Source organism: Cucumis sativus, chromosome 3 (assembly GCF_000004075.3).
Source record: "Cucumis sativus cultivar 9930 chromosome 3, Cucumber_9930_V3, whole genome shotgun sequence".
Taxonomy (NCBI): Eukaryota; Viridiplantae; Streptophyta; class Magnoliopsida; order Cucurbitales; family Cucurbitaceae; genus Cucumis; species Cucumis sativus.
The window spans coordinates 4,185,487-4,201,224 of NC_026657.2; the positions used below are offsets into that span (position 1 = coordinate 4,185,487).

Here is a 15,738-nt window from a genome sequence, read left to right on the forward strand (position 1 = left end):
TAATAACATATATAGCATGTCAATATTCCTGCCTAAGGGCATGATGGTGGTTGGTGGTCAAAAGGAATGGGGTAAAGCTAAAGATGTATGTGGATCACACACATATATTCAAAAACATATAAAAATAACTCCAATAAACTTTACATTATTATTCTTTTCACATCAATAACATTATTAAACTCACTTTCTTCCAACCAATATAAAATGTGTTTTTCAAAAGTAAAACTAATTTTAAAATTTCACATCATGTTACATCCAAATCCAACCGACAAAGTAAAATTTTATTTAAGCCAAAAGATATATATTGTAAAATTTGTAGAGTAGTTATAGAGGAAATAAACATTCATCAATAGTCTTATAATTAAAAGACCCTCAAGTACAAGAAACTCGAGTCCATTCATATCAACTTTGTTATCATTATATTATTGTTAATGTCACACCATGAAAATTAGGAATTTGTCACCTTTGCGATGAAATCTCGTCATGATTACACCGAATTTTATTACGAATAGTTTAAATCGGTTTATTGGGAAGAGATTAGGGGAGGGGGGAAGACACTAAAAGCCCTAAAAGCAGAGATGATAGCCAAGGGAAAGAAGCAAGCAAATCCTAAAGCTTGAAAAATGAGAGCCATTTTCATGTTGTTACAGAATTTGCCATATGAACTACAAGCTTCACTCCATGAAACCTCTCTATCTCCATTGTATGCTATGTATAATATCTCCCCCACCGCTGCGCCCGATGCAACCATCAAATAAGCCACAATCTAAATCATTACCAACAAAATCAAATTCAAACATAAGTTCATAACAAAGACGTAGATGTGTAGAATGCACTCAAGTATCATTTCTAAAACTAGACTTAAATTTAAATTGAATTTAATAATGTATAACGATAGTAAACAAATTCTATAAATGGCTAGCTAATAAGCATCCTATCCTACGTCAGAAGTTATGAATTTGAGGGAACGAATTTGGTTAATATTATGACTTTTTGTCACATTTCTAAAAGGGAAAATGAAGTTACTGATGCTATCGTACCTTTGGCAACTTTGAGGTTCAATTTTAACATTTCTAAAAATTTTAGTATTCAATTTTTAGAATAAAAAGTTGGAGAGTATAAGAACGACTGCCACCCCATATCAGTCTCTACCTTTTTCCCAATTTTTTCTTTTACAAAAGAAACAAAATTCATTAAATTGCAGTGAGAATCGTACAATCGGCAAATACTTTCAATATGATATCAAAAATCCCAATTAAATTAACCATTTGAAACCACTCTTCCAAAATAGTAAATTGAAAGAGATAGATAACAATTCAATTGAAACGGAAATTCACAAACCTGATCGGAGACGAAGAATACCCAAGCCCTAACGATGAACCACCGGAAGCAAGAAACTGCGGCGGCGAGAAAAGCATAGACGGCGGCGATGGCAGATATGCAAACCAAGTACCTGAAACAGAGAAGAAATTACTAAATTACAAACAACCCCATTAAGAAGATGAAGAGAAAATCTGATGAAATTTCATAATTAATTACTTGAGACCACTGAGATTATGAAACTCTAAGTTGCCATAATCTGGATTGTCTTGTCGGTTGGTGACAGTGAGCCACAGAGCAGCGACGGTGAAAGGAACAGAGCATAATCTTAAGGAGAAATCAAGAAATTTGAAGAGTGAAGGACTGTTGGTTTCTGTCATTTCTGAAGCTAATCTTTTGATGGGGTTTGGCGGAGAAGGGGATGTAGATGAATAAGAAGAGTGTGAAATGAAAGTTGAGAAGTTTTGTTTGCCCTTTTATGGAGTGAGGATTAGTGGATGAGTGGGGTTATCTTTTCATCATCTTTTATGTATTGGAATGATGAGTTTGTGTTTGGTTTGGGATTTATGTTGAATGAATTTGTGGTGGTGTTGGTGTTGTGCTTGATGAAGCTTCAAATTGAAGGGAACCTTTTCTTAATTTTTCTTTTGGAAACAAACAAAACATGTGATTTCAGAGTTTATGTTTGGTATTTCATTTAAAGTATTAAAAGGGACTTTTGTTTAGTTTAGGTGTGCTTGTACTAGACATTTGATATCACTAAATTTTTCATATTTACACTATCTAAAATATAGATGTGATGAACTATTTTTCTCCTTTATGTTTTTTAAATTTATATTTGTTTTTGAAATTAATTTAGGAAATAATTAAAAGTCAATGTATGAGTCAAATTTATAGATGACAAAGTAAAAGAGATGTATTGGTTTATTGAATGTCCTCAAAATGATAAAGGATTTTGTAAAAATTTAGAATTTCCCACACAAAAAAACAAGAAATAGCAATTTCATCAATTTAAGAGAAATTTTGATTTTGGAAGTTTATTTCCATCATCCCAAAGTAAAAAGTTTTTTATATTGAGATTCACCAAATTATTTAAAACATTTTCCCATCAAATTCATTAAAGAATTCAACATTTCTACACAACTCACATGCTCCTATATCTTCATAATTGATAATACAATAAATAAACTAATTTGTAGATATTTTATTGAAGTAATAAATTGACTAAATTGTTGATCGAGAAAACCGCTTGAAGCTTATTTTATCATCACAACTTTCATTTTTCAAAAGTTTTAGTTTTATTATTAAACTTTCAATCAAAATTCAATTACAGCAGAATTATTAAAAAAATGTTTGCGTTAAAAAAATGTCGGTGAACTTTCAAAAATATCCTCAAACTTTAAAATATAATTCAAAAATATCATTACGGTTAGTTTTGAATATTTGAAAATTAAAGTAGTGAAAAGTTTCATAAATATCCTTAAACTTAAAGAACATTCAAAAATGCTCTCATTCATTCACACCAAATTTCTTAGCATCCAAAATAGAAACAAAAATTTTAAGTTAAAACTATAGTTTTAAATTTACATCGATATGTCTCCATTTCCATGGATTTGATATCGATAAAAAGAGTGAATGGATATTTTCATTATATCTTAAAAAATTCCACGAGTCACAAAAAACAAACATTAAAGTAGCGTTAATATAAATATAATATAATTAATAGTCTTGTTTACTTATTTGAAAATAATAAAATATTTATTTAATAATTTTAATTTATGTATTGAATTTTTTTATGTATTTTTGTTAGAAACATTGAATTGGAAATTTCTATAAAAATTTAAACTTTAATATATTTAATATTTAAATATTTTAAACCTTGGTTAAAATATAAAATCTCACGAAATTTTAAAATAAGAATTTCTCCTTAAAACATAATAAAACAATAGTTAATCAAACAAAAAAAATCACAGTGATCAATTTATCAGACTATCACTATGTGTTAATAGTCTATTTAACAATTAATTGTATGTTTATTACTACAATAACTATAGAGTGATCTATCATTGTTTCTTAATAGTCAAAAACATTTAAAACTATGATTTTAACTTAAATTTTAGATTTTTATTATGGTCGGTGAGAAAATTGGTATAAAATTTGGATCAGAATTTTTTTTCTTTCTTTTCTTTTCTTTTAACCATTTAAAAATAGATGAACGTATGAAGTTTTAAAACTAAAATACAACTCCTCAATATATATATATATATATATATATTATATTATTACTTAAACCTACATTAATGAAAAGTTATAGATACTAAGTTTCATAACTAATTTGGAATTGAGATACAAAAATGAAATAGTTATTCAAAGCTTGAAAACCAATATAGAATTTACACCTCAAAATAAAGTAAAAGAAAAAAAAAATTACATGAACTGAAGTAGATATGAACTATATAATATGATTCGTGTGAAAACAGTAGCAAACACTTCTTATGGTGATTGATTAGTCACATAGATTAAGGCATCAGAAATGCCTCTAACTCTATGAACTGAAAGAATGGTATTTTACAATCACTATCTATATTTACTCTTATACTTCAAAAAAATAAAAAAAAATCCCAACAAAATGCCTATTTTTGTTTATGTTTTCTTCTAAGCTTGTTAAAAAAAATACTGTTGCTTATTAGAAAACTGCACTCAACAATGCATTCTCCCCCTCTCCGCATCGCCGGTGAACCTCCTTCATTCGCTCCGCCGACTTGCATATCCCACTGCAACTCCAGTCGAACGATGCAATGCAGATGTTTCCTGCTTGAGCCTTCCACTCACAATCTGTTTTAACCAATTGACATTGTCAAACTTGGGCATAACAAGTCTTGGAATAGAGATTATCACATGCGTATTACGTCGAGTCAAACAGAAAGGAAGCATATGGACGACTAAATGAATTAAAGAACTCGCTTTCTGATATAATGAACAAGTTCCAAGCATGGGATGCTCAATGATGAAAATATCGATGACCCTTTATCCTTTTTGTTCCTAAGAGAGAAACAAAAGTAATAATGGAAGGAAAGTAATGAATCATACCAGGTGGGGTGCCACAACATAATCTCCGGTCATCAATGTGCTCCACGTCCAATCCGATAAACCAAGAACCTAACGAAACGTCCTCGTTTGCGTACTTGTGAAGTATATGCCTATACAATGATTGTTCTGAGAAAACCGCTCGTAACATGAAGAGAAAAATAGAGTTTCTTTCTTTGTAAAACAAGAAAACATACTGGTTGATTGATATGTAAGTTGCTAAATCCTTTGAAATGGCATAAAGCTGCCCTGTGGCATGACGGAAATACTTGTTTCCTTCCTCCCCAAATTTCCAGTACTCGGGTTCATGGTATCTGACTCCTCTGGTGATGAAATAAACCAGGGTGAGGCATTAATTTGATTACAAAATAGGAACTTACTTTGAGAAACCTCAGAAAAATCAACTTACTTTTGTGCGAGGACAGGACCAGATTTCATGCATCCCATGTAAACACGGGACTTCGACCGATGTCTAGCTAGTGTTGATGCAAGTGTTGCTGCAGACAAATATAAAAGAAATTGAGTGAAGAAAAAGGGTGATGAATAGATAAATACACTTGATCTTGGGTATGATAACGCAAATCTCATAAAGATGGCAATATTAGCAACATATCGTTTTCTGTCGGATCAAAACCAAGCTTCAGTTTTACATCTTCATGAAGGTAAACACTTACTACAGGCCAACCAGATTTTCATTTTTAAAAAGTACTTTTGAAAAGTATATATAAGCAACCTCACAGTTTTCATTGGTTCTTTATTTCAAGGTCTTTTACGGGTCAAAAAAAAAAGGGACAAAAGACACTGTAAGCTTCGATATACATCTACATCTGCATATTACCTATGTTGACGTGCACATCATCATCAACCTTCACATAAAAATCAGCGTCCCACAATGCAACAGCGGTGGCAAAGTAAGCTTTCGTCTTAGCTGACAATTCGAGGTAACCTTCGACATGATCCTTCCCCAAAAATAACAAACAAAACATGTCAGCTTCCATTTTTTAAATACAACTCACAAAAGAGGATATTATTTATAATCAATTACAAAAACAAGTAAATTGAAGGCAATAGAGGAATGAGGAAGTCAGTACCAGCCTCATAAAATCACCATGCCTTTTGTCCTCAGCTTCAATAGCTCTATCGAGAATACCACCCGGCGTAGTACTATCAAAAGAGATAAATAAATGATGAGTGTTTTGTAGTTTATGTTTTAAAAATATTGTTGAAATTTTAACTAATTTGGTTTAAATATTTCCATCATTAGAAAATAAGTCAATCAACTTCAGCCCAAATGCCATTTTCTTTCTCAGTGCGATCAAGTTATCAAAAGATAGAAGATTTCACCATAAATAACTTCAAATTTTATATAGTCTAAGCACCTGTGACCAATTACAAAGCGGACAACGATGCCTTTTTCTTCTTCAAGCTTTTTTCTTTTATCACCTATTTATAAACAGAGCCAAAGCGAAAATCTTAGAACACAGATCAATGATCAAAAGAAAAGATTTGAGCATGTAGGTGATAACTGATAGATAACCAAACCTTGAGGCATCCAAGTAGCACGAACAGAGTCTCGCCGCTTCCGACTACTAAATGCCGTATTGATACCTACAACCATTACATATTTTCTTTTGCGAACTGATTCAGAAAGCTTAACATTTTCCATCAGTGGAGAACCGTTAAGAATAGAATCCTGTGCAGCCCTAGCAGCAGCTAGTTCCATCTCCAAACTTGAAATTGTTTTATCTAATGTCCTGCATTTTGTACCAGTAAGAAATTAGCCGATTTTCAACTAAAACCAATAACCAAGCAACGAGTTACGAGTTATGAGTAACAAAATTAGCTTACTGTATAGCATTATGAGTTTTGGAAACTTCTCCCAGAATGTCTTTGGACTCGCTGCTTCCATCTTTCTGAAGAAGGAAGTTAACTTATCAAGCAGCAGTAAAATAAAAGGGCTTTTCATAATGCTAACAAACATAGTTATTAAAAACTTTTCTTTTCCCTGTTCCAAAAAAGTTCATAATACATTATCCACATTAGGTGAAGATAACTCACGTTTGATGTATTACAACCCTCTGATACCATCTTTAACTTGTCTTCTTCAGAACCTGTTGACCCTCCAGGCATATTTTCAACTTCAGGCACAGCCCACATTCTGTATCCCCAAAATAAATCCAGTTAGTTTCCACAATATTTTCATTTAGAAATCTTTCAATCTAAAATACAACTTGTTATGTACAACTTTGTATGTATGTAAACCACTCTACCCCTAACCGATTTCGATCCATAATCTACAAAGAAATGATTCTATACATCACTCAGCAAGAGTTACATTATGTTACAAGACAGCCCTCGTGACAAATTCATCATGAGAGCTTGGCTGCGATTTGGGGCAAGATTCCAATACAATAAAGCATATGGAAAGAAAGATCAAATAATTCGTGGCCGTTGTAAAAAGTATGGTCTACAACATCATCAGAGATCCAACAACATTGATTACAGTAGTCATTTGAACACGATAAAGCAGAAAGAAAGGGAAAACCCCAGTAGATCCGATTACAAAAGCAATCATTGCCATCCAGTTACTTTTCAGATGAGCTCAGAAAACACTCCTTTTTCTTTTCGAGATTTATCGGTAAAAAAGAAGATAAAAACCAATCCACCCCATCAAATTTCCCTAAAGAGAAGGACAGGAGAAAGAATTTGAACAAGAAAAAGAATCAAGTGGTAAGGAATTGAGAGGAATGAAACCTATCAGAGAAGAGCATTCCAGCACAAAAGCATCCAATGCAAAACAGAAAAGTCCATTTACGAGAAACAGAGCCCCTCGTACTTGGCTCAAATCCTCCTCTACTCTTCCACGACATAATGTTCTTCTTCTTCTTTAAACCACAGTGAGCTAAAATCAAGCCACCATTACCAAACCCCAAATCAACCCAAGAGTCCAAACCCAAGTCAGATACCAAAACAACCAAATCCAATGAAGAAATCAAATCCCAAACAGCAGAAATTCCCAAAGTCAAAACTCAAGAAGACCTAAAGAGAGAGATGAAGAAAAGGGGGTGGGGGGGTGTTATAAAAAAAAAAAAAAACTTGAATCTAATCAGAAAAACCTCAAATGGGAAATGGGTTTTAAACTTAAGAAGAGGTGGATCTTGAACAACAGTAGCTAGTGGTGGTTAGAGCGTCGGTGGAGAGCTTCGCTATAAAGTGACTGATTGAGGTTTGAGAAGACCCTACAGCGTACAACTACAGCCCCATTTGAAAAAAAGAAGTTACCATTTTCTCTTTGTTTTTTTGTAATGGGGTTGTTGGACTAGACGAGAAATCTTAAGGAAATGGGTAAAAAAACCATAAGATGAAAGAATGGAAGATGTGTTTTGGTATCAGGTTTAGTAGTTGAATAAGGGGAAGAAATGGGATTTGGGAAAAAGGGGTGGGGTTTTGTTGGTTTGAAAGTTTGAGGACAGATGAGGAAGTAAAGTAATTGAAGGAGAAGGAAGAGAGTAAGATTATTGGTTTGTTGTTGTCATTTGTTAGTTCATCTTTTTCTACCACTTGTTTGTCGCTCGTTCCCACTCAGACTCACTGTTTGTGTTTCTTTCAATATTGTAAATGACACCGACAATCAAATATGGTTCTTGCACATGGAGCACGTGCAAACACAATTACATTATCATTTTTTTTATCTTTAATGTTTCCAGTTTAATTATGTATTTCATTCATTCATTATTATCTCAATTTCAAACTTAACACTTAATCTAATTTTAAATTAAACTTACTATTATTTTAATTTAAAATGATTATCAAAATAAGTATGGAAATTGACAAAACATATTAAAATATCTTTTTTCTTTATCAATCATAAACGATTACAGTAGTCTATTCTATTCACTTTTATTATTGTCTATCACTGTTTAGATAAAAGAAATTTACTATAAATTTTTGTTTATTTAAAAATAGTCAAGTAGTTGATATTTAGTATTAATTAAACATAGTTCAATTATGGATTTTTTAAAAAAATATATATAATAAAACGATATAATATTTAACAATTTCGAAAACGAAAAAAAATCCTAGTCCTCGATGGAAAATTTTAGAAATGTCCCGATTATTTGGATGCAGGGTGCATAATTTTTACTATTTAAAAAACAATAGTTTAGAATTTGACTATTCTTTCTCGTTTAGATTTGGAAAGTCAAATCTCAATAATTTTTTTTAATATTCTTTTGTACCCGTTTATATTTCAAAAACGATAGTTTATATTTGAAATATGATCGCTACTCAAATCACCAAATCTAAATGATCATCTACAAATAGTGTTTAAAAAAATCATTTAGATTTGGTTATTTTGTATTGATGGTTTAGAGTTGGCACGATGTTTTATATTTATAACAACCAAATAAGAAAAGACAAATCTCGAATATTTAAAAAAATGTCAAACTTTCGAGATTTTTTCATTTTGTTAAATTAAGATAAGTATATAAAAAAAATATATGGTTGTTATAAAAAAGGTATGAAGTTGTATCGTCTCATAAGTAAATTGACTATAAGAAAAAAGAAAAAAAAAGATAACTTGTGTATATTGTAAAAGATGATAAGGGCTCCTTATCGATCAAATGTTATATCTCAAATAAATTTTTTTTATAGATCAAATATTCATTTGGGTTTTATGAATTCTAATACCTTATTAGGAGGTAACAAGACGACAATTTGATCATAACTCAATGAATAAGATACAAATTTTTATCCTAAAATCAACTGTTTAGTTCTCCCAACTTGTTATGGTGGGAGCGGAACTAATAATAAGTTAGTCTAAGTTTCACATTAAATTTAGAAATAGTGTCAAATGGACCTATCTTTTAGGTTATAATTTTTTTTAAAAAAACTCTCTTATAAACTTTTTTTTTTTTCTTTAATGGTCAATATGTTCTAATAAGCCTTCATATAAATTTATATTATATGTCATTTCTCAATCATAACTTTCATGATTAATAGTTTACTTATTAATCATAATTCACAAATGGAAAATTGTTGTCAACGAACCACCTTTATGTTAAACTATTAATTTAATGGGCAAAGTTGTAAAACTCACTTTAATGAATGGCTTTAGTGATTAGTCCACTGGCCATAAACATAATTGAAAATTTTATAGATTTTTTAAGTTTAGGGTAATACTTTCTAAATTGGAGTTAGAGATTTGGGCCTAAAATTTCATTTGTTCCTTATACCAATTTAGTAGAGAAAAATTTTAAATGAAATTGTTTTTTTTAAAAAAAGTATTTTAGATTATTGTCAAATAGTTGAATATGATTGTCTCAAACAATTGCATAAGCTTAACTCATAGGCTCTTTTAACAAATTGAGATATTTGTCTAAGGAATTGTTGTTTCCTCCCTTTTCACTTGGAAAGAAATCACAATCTAAGGACTAAAATCAAAATAGGTTATAAAAAAGACTTAAATGGAAAATAGTTACTGAATAAATGAAAATATATTTTCAAATAGTATTATTAAAAAACAATTGTTTGTGGTTAACTTTTATTTTACTTAAAAAAAGAAAATTCGACCGAAAGTAGTGCCGAGTTTTGACCGCCTATAGAAATTATTTTGTACTTCTATGTTTGGAGTAAGGGGTGGAATAGTGAAATTATGAAGTCTAGAGAGTTATTGTACTTTAGCGACACAATGTAAAGAGCTAATAAAGTATAACATACAAACTTTTGATCTACTTTCATACTACCATACTCCCATTTCATACAATAAACTTGTCTTCATTGACATTTATGTTCTACACAATCTACAAGATTTTTTTAAATTTTTTTACCAGGTTAATACAATTATTAAAACAAGTGACGAACCAAAAATGGTAAGAATATGGTACTTTACCCAAAAAATTGACTTGCTTAAACATATGATATTCAAGGAATATGGCAAGTACCACATCCCTCTCCATCAAACATAGCTGTCTCCAGTTGTTATTGACAATGTACCTAATTAATCTAAATCACCATCCCCCAACCATAATTCCAAAAAAGACTCTTAAATCTCCTCATTTGGCAACTACCATTACATCTCTCACCTTCCCCCTATCTTAACCAAAATAAGAAAATTCAAAAGGCACATTTTACATTGCAAAATTATAAATTACAAAGATGGGAATGAACATATCAATTATCTTGGTCACCTACATGAATTTAGCCTTTTTTTTTTCCCCTCATGAGGGTCCCCCACCCCCCATGGCTTCTAAGAGAGATACTAAGAATACATTACATCCTAATGCCTTGAATTGATGTTAACATAACAGAAAAATGAATCATCTAGTTGTTTACCTTAGCAACAGGATAGAATCCAGGAGCATCGATAGGAGCAGAGCATGACGAATGGTATCTAAGCCAAAGAAAATGAGCATCTTCTATGAACACTTAGATCTTTTGCTTCAAGACCTGACGCAACTGGACCTTATGGCTTTCCATCCTTGCCTCCAAGAGCTTCGCCTTTAAACTACCCTTCATTGTGTTGCGAGGAATGCATCCTTTCTTCCCTCGCATTGCGTGGCCATTGCCCGAGTCAGGAGAGCTCCACTGTCCTGTTAATTCTGGAGGACTAATACCGCTTCTGACCGAGCCTCCATCGGCAGATAAGATACTTGCACTTGATAATCTTCCATTTGAGAGCCTGGCATTTATGCCCTCAAGTGAGATTAGTTTGTATCCTTCGTTGTTTGAGCAAGATTTCCAAAGTCTTGCAATAGATGATATCTTCTTTAGTTGCTTTGATGGAACTGAGCAGACTTCGCTAATTTCGGTCACAGGTGAGTCTCCACCTCCATTTCCTTCCCATTCCGTCCCGCTCACCGAAGCATTACTCTCCCGACGATTCTTTGTGACAGATGCAATACTCTCTTCTGGGGAATTGCTTGAGCCCTGATCCTCTAGATGACTCACAGTTTCCCATCCACTCTCATCTTCTTCTATATCACCAATACCATTATGAGCAATAAAGGAATTTGTATGTTTCTGGATGCCAATCCTATCAGTCACGTTAGCTTCAAGACTCGCAGTCTGGACTTTAGAAGCATGATTAGGTGGACTGTACGTAATGCACTGTCCGATTTCCCTCTCATTCGATTCTCCAAAATTAACATCTTCAAACACAGAGAAGATATCATCTGGGTTGGAAGGTTCATAAACAAATTCTGTGACATCTTGAATATTGACAGTAGCGGCAGCCTCTCTAAGTAATAAAGCTTTTTTCATCTCTGATACATCTGAAGTTTCACTTCTCAACCTTAAGAAGTCTTCAAGGTCTGCTACTAGATTACGCATTTGCGAGTATTTCTCTTCGACCGCGACCTTGGCATCAACCAACTTCATTTGAACACGCTCCTCACGCCAGACCTCCGCCATCTGTAACATTCTCCGTTCTTCGTCCACTTCGTCTCTCAATTTCATGGTTTCTCTCTTCAGAGATTCTATTCTTGCCTTGTCTTCACCAATTTCCTTTGCAAGTTCATCACATACTTCCTCAACCAAGGATCTTTCCTTCTTTTCTTTTTCACAATCTTGCATAAACCGCTTTGCAGATAGCTTAGCATCAGCCAACTCATTTACCAATTTCGAATTGATCATTTCCACCCTTTGTCGGGTTTTCTTTTCTCTATTCAACTCAGCCTTTATATCGTCAATAAATGCCCTTACTTTCTCATGCTCTCTGCTCCGCCATAAGGCTTTTTCTTCACTAACTTTCCTCAAGAAGTATTCAAGCTTCTTTTTTGAAGCATTACGCTCAGCTTGAAGTTCCTCGATCCGCAAGTGGGCCTCTTCTAGTTCAGCTTCTAGCGCAGAAAGTGCCGAAACAGCACCTTGTTGATCAACAAGTCTCATTTGATTGTAAATCTGGCGTGCTTCAACTGGTGTTTTCAAGCATGCAGGTTCCCACTTTGTTGCCCCCTCCATTGCTGAGTTCAAATATCGAAATGAGGGCTCAAACTGGAAAAGCAAACCAACAATTTACAGAACAGGGTCATAAAATGACTAAGTGAATATAAATAAGAAACTAAAAGAGAATATAAAACATACTATACACTAATTTAGAACAAACTCCATTATCCAATGTGACTAGAACATCTTACATATTATTGGTTACCAACCAATTTCATTCATCCTTAACTAAAAGGATTTATAATACTATACCTTAAAGAATGTGTTTAAAATGACACAGAAAAATTTATAATAAAGTAGAAAGATAACTAGTTGGAAAAGATATATGATAACCAGTTTGTTAAATGAAAATGCAAATATACATCTGATTTGTTAAGTTAAAACTGAAAGATATATCCTCTCATATTATCTGAAAATCAAATATTTTTATCAAAGTCAAGTGTATAAGAAAGAGTCAAACCTTGCACAATCGCCCATTTCTTGAATCCGAGACAGAATGCGGACTATGTAATAGATCATTCATTTCAGAATTAAATGCGATCTTATCATCAGGATGAAAAGCTGAAACGCCAGAATGACCAGTGCGAGACTGAAACAAAAAGTTTCAACAACAAAAAAAATGAATAAACTTGAGTCCTAAAATCTCAAGAACTTGAATCATCATGTTTGAAATGTTCAACTACAAGGTCAACGAGGACCACATATCCAACCATTTTGCAGCAAACAATAAATATTGATCTAAATCCTAGGTAACACAACTGAATCATCCATGCATGCATTACCAGTTTCTGAAATGGTGATTAAGCTGTTAATTCCTAAACTTGACATTGTTCGAATCAGCACAAATAGTTAGAATTTCAAACATAAATTTAGATGAATAGTCAACTTTGCATAAAGAGAATAATTATTAGATTCATCTTCACCAAAAACAAACAAAGAACCATAGAAGAAGACAGGATGACACCTCAACATCAATTGTTTTTCTTATATGAAAAACGCAGGACATTAATTGACATAATGAACTATCCAAAAAACGAGGTAAGAAAGTGAATTCCTAGTACAAAATCAATGTTTTCGTCGTTATAATTAGTTTGATGATACACATTTAAATGAAAGTTTTCAGTGTAATTAATAGATCAGACCAAAAATCAAAGCTTTAAAGAAGGAGAACCAATCATAAACTTCCACTCAATCATCTTAAACTCCAGAGACTGAATTAAATTTTCCAATACAGAACGAAAACGAAACTAAACCAAAAAAAAGACAGTAAATTTTACCTGAAACCCTAGAAGATCCTCCGTCCTCCGCTGGTCACCGCCGTTCCTCCCTTCACTAGCAACCGCCTCGTGCAATTGCAATCTCCATATTCCAGCCGCGAGCTTCCTAGCAGAAACAACGACTTTCCTTCCTTTACTTCCTCGAAACCGACCTCTCTGCCTGTTTTCCATAGCCAACTTGTTGTCCTCTTCTTCCTGTTGAACTCCATCACCTCCACTCCCAGGGTCGTCAACCTTCCACTTGAGCAAAGGCGTTTCAGGACGACTCCGCCTCCCAAGCGGAGCAACAACTCTTCTAACACGAGCTGGACTTCGGATTCTCCGCCGTGTGGGGCGAGTGGAACCAGGCTTGTAATGAAGATCCAAATCTGGGAGTTGGTTGAGTGTAGGCGGGAATGGCGCAGGAAGGTGCGGGTTCTTTGCAGATAGCTTAGTCATCTCCGGCGAAAGAGTGCCATTGAGATAGATGGTGAGATATTGAGGAAGAAAAATGGTGGGTGTGGGTTGAGGTTGAAGCTGAGAGGTGAAGGAGTGGGTATGGAAGGTGGAGAGCTGTGAGAGAGAGAGTGAGAAGAAGAAGAAGAAGAAGAAGAAGGAAGAAGAAGAAGGAAGAGGAGGAAGAAAAAGGAAAGGGGATGAGGAGAGGATTTAGTTTGAAGATGGTGATGGAGAAAAGGACAGGCGTTTTGGATAATACGGTGATAGCGTATTAATACAGTATGAGTAGAGAGAGGTTTGTATACGAATCTCTTTTCTTATGCCTTATGCTTTACATTTACAAACAATGCTCAGTCCCCTCCCCCACCGCCTCTCACCCCTCAGGGCTTAACCTTCAAATATTAAATTTCTTCAGTGTTCTTTTAAATTAATACCCTAAGCCCCTCCCCACCTCCCCACCTTCCCCCCTCTCTTTTGACTTTTTCTATATATACATATATATATATATAGATACATATTTTTTTATGAGTATTTGGACCAAACAATACCATATTTAAAACCTAATCTTCCAATTATTAATACAATTCATTCACTCTTCAAATATATGATATTTGTGGTTGATGTGAGATCAAAAGTCCTTATAGTGGTTATACCTAAATCATTTCGTCTTTGGAACATCCAAATATGATTAGGAAGGGTGTGTAGTGAACTAAGTGGAATAGAAATAATTGTATTCAAAATTTACAAATCTATCTACCAAATCTTTCGACTTTGGATTAGTTACGTTGTATAATTCTTTTTGCCTTCGTTTATTATTATATTTTAAGTACTAACATCTCTAGCTTACTTTGGCATTTTGATTTATATATAGGAAAAGTTGTGTTTTTAGTATTAAGTTTTGATGAATATGTGTCTATGGTTCATGTGCTTTAAAAAGGTACCGCATTTGAATTCTCTAGGAAAAAATGTATACAAAAAATGAAAATGAGTTTAAAATTTAAACACTTACATATTTGTGTTTGATTAGTTTTTTTAGAAGTGTTTATATTTATAATTTTGTTTGGTTTGTCTTATACTAAAAATGTTTGTATTAAGTCAAATTACCACGAAAGACTACTAAAGAGTGTGACCTAATTTCATAAAAAAATTCATATATTTTGATTTTTTTATAAAGAAATATATTTCGAAAGAATTTTGTGTGTGAGAGGTTGGAGAACATTGCCAATCTAAAACCAAAGCTATTGTTTTGATCCTTTTTGTTTGGGAAAATAATTTTGATTGTGTAGTAAATTGTAATTTGAATAGTGTAAATAAAGCATGGAGTCCACCTTTTTCAAAATAACTTTTTCCTTTCAAATTTAAACACTTAAAAATGCTAACCAAACACATCTTTAATCTCCATGTTAACAAGAATAAATTCATTGTTTTGTGAGATTTGAAAATGCATCTTTTTAGTTTTTAAGTTTTTAAATGTAGGTTTAAAAGAGGAGTCTTTTAAAAGTATAACATACTGACACAATATTTACTAGTTATAGAACAATTTCGAAAACGAAAAAAGCCCACAGGCCACAGATCTACAATGAAAAATACCAAATGTCTAGTGATTAATTGGCATCTAGCGTGTGTAATATATTTGTGAGAAACAATCAATTTAGATTTGACTATTTTTCGT

At 32.8% G+C, this 15,738-nt stretch overlaps 3 protein-coding genes across 4 annotated transcripts; all 3 read right to left on the bottom strand.

Moving 5' to 3' along the window:
- Window positions 1-377: 377 nt before the first annotated feature.
- Window positions 378-1,923, bottom strand: LOC101221171 (CASP-like protein 2D1). The gene is made up of 3 exons (XM_004149304.3): window positions 1,540-1,923; window positions 1,342-1,453; window positions 378-766 (listed from the first exon to the last, which is right to left on the bottom strand). Exons 1-3 carry the CDS (start codon window positions 1,698-1,700, stop codon window positions 524-526), a joined length of 516 nt encoding a protein of 171 aa, XP_004149352.1. The 5' UTR covers window positions 1,701-1,923; the 3' UTR covers window positions 378-523.
- A 1,824-nt stretch (window positions 1,924-3,747) lies between these two features.
- LOC101221407 (probable beta-1,3-galactosyltransferase 3) lies at window positions 3,748-7,962 on the bottom strand. 2 transcript variants are annotated; one of them, XM_004149305.3, is made up of 11 exons: window positions 7,162-7,962; window positions 6,466-6,565; window positions 6,256-6,320; window positions 5,950-6,161; window positions 5,787-5,850; window positions 5,499-5,571; window positions 5,246-5,366; window positions 4,817-4,904; window positions 4,605-4,730; window positions 4,411-4,520; window positions 3,748-4,155 (listed from the first exon to the last, which is right to left on the bottom strand). In XM_004149305.3, exons 1-11 carry the CDS (start codon window positions 7,275-7,277, stop codon window positions 4,007-4,009), a joined length of 1,224 nt encoding a protein of 407 aa, XP_004149353.1. In that variant the 5' UTR covers window positions 7,278-7,962; the 3' UTR covers window positions 3,748-4,006. The 2 variants fall into 2 exon arrangements, with proteins under 2 accessions (XP_004149353.1, XP_031739283.1); XM_031883423.1 differs by lacking the exon at window positions 7,162-7,962 and adding an exon at window positions 6,953-7,132.
- Window positions 7,963-10,292: 2,330 nt separating this feature from the next.
- LOC101221647 (hypothetical protein) lies at window positions 10,293-14,387 on the bottom strand. Its single transcript, XM_004149306.3, has 3 exons — window positions 13,629-14,387; window positions 12,812-12,940; window positions 10,293-12,399 (listed from the first exon to the last, which is right to left on the bottom strand). Exons 1-3 carry the CDS (start codon window positions 14,064-14,066, stop codon window positions 10,834-10,836), a joined length of 2,133 nt encoding a protein of 710 aa, XP_004149354.1. The 5' UTR covers window positions 14,067-14,387; the 3' UTR covers window positions 10,293-10,833.
- Between the last annotated feature and the right edge of the window lie 1,351 nt (window positions 14,388-15,738).

Bases quoted from the DNA above. Each gene is read 5' to 3' on its own strand.
- LOC101221171 (XM_004149304.3), bottom strand. From the start codon at position 1,700: ATGACAGAAACCAACAGTCCTTCACTCTTCAAATTTCTTGATTTCTCC. The intron at 1,454-1,539 runs GTAATTAATTAT...TCTCTGTTTCAG, and splicing joins CATAATCTCAGTGGTCTCAA to GTACTTGGTTTGCATATCTG. The intron at 767-1,341 runs GTTTGTGAATTT...GTAATGATTTAG, and splicing joins TATTCTTCGTCTCCGATCAG to ATTGTGGCTTATTTGATGGT.
- LOC101221407 (XM_004149305.3), bottom strand. From the start codon at position 7,277: ATGTCGTGGAAGAGTAGAGGAGGATTTGAGCCAAGTACGAGGGGCTCT. The intron at 6,566-7,161 runs GTTTCATTCCTC...TTGGGGATACAG, and splicing joins GGAATGCTCTTCTCTGATAG to AATGTGGGCTGTGCCTGAAG. The intron at 4,731-4,816 runs GTAAGTTGATTT...TTTCATCACCAG, and splicing joins GGTCCTGTCCTCGCACAAAA to AGGAGTCAGATACCATGAAC.
- LOC101221647 (XM_004149306.3), bottom strand. From the start codon at position 14,066: ATGACTAAGCTATCTGCAAAGAACCCGCACCTTCCTGCGCCATTCCCG. The intron at 12,941-13,628 runs GTAAAATTTACT...TTTTTGTTTCAG, and splicing joins AGGATCTTCTAGGGTTTCAG to TCTCGCACTGGTCATTCTGG. The intron at 12,400-12,811 runs GTTTGACTCTTT...TTGCTTTTCCAG, and splicing joins GAAATGGGCGATTGTGCAAG to TTTGAGCCCTCATTTCGATA.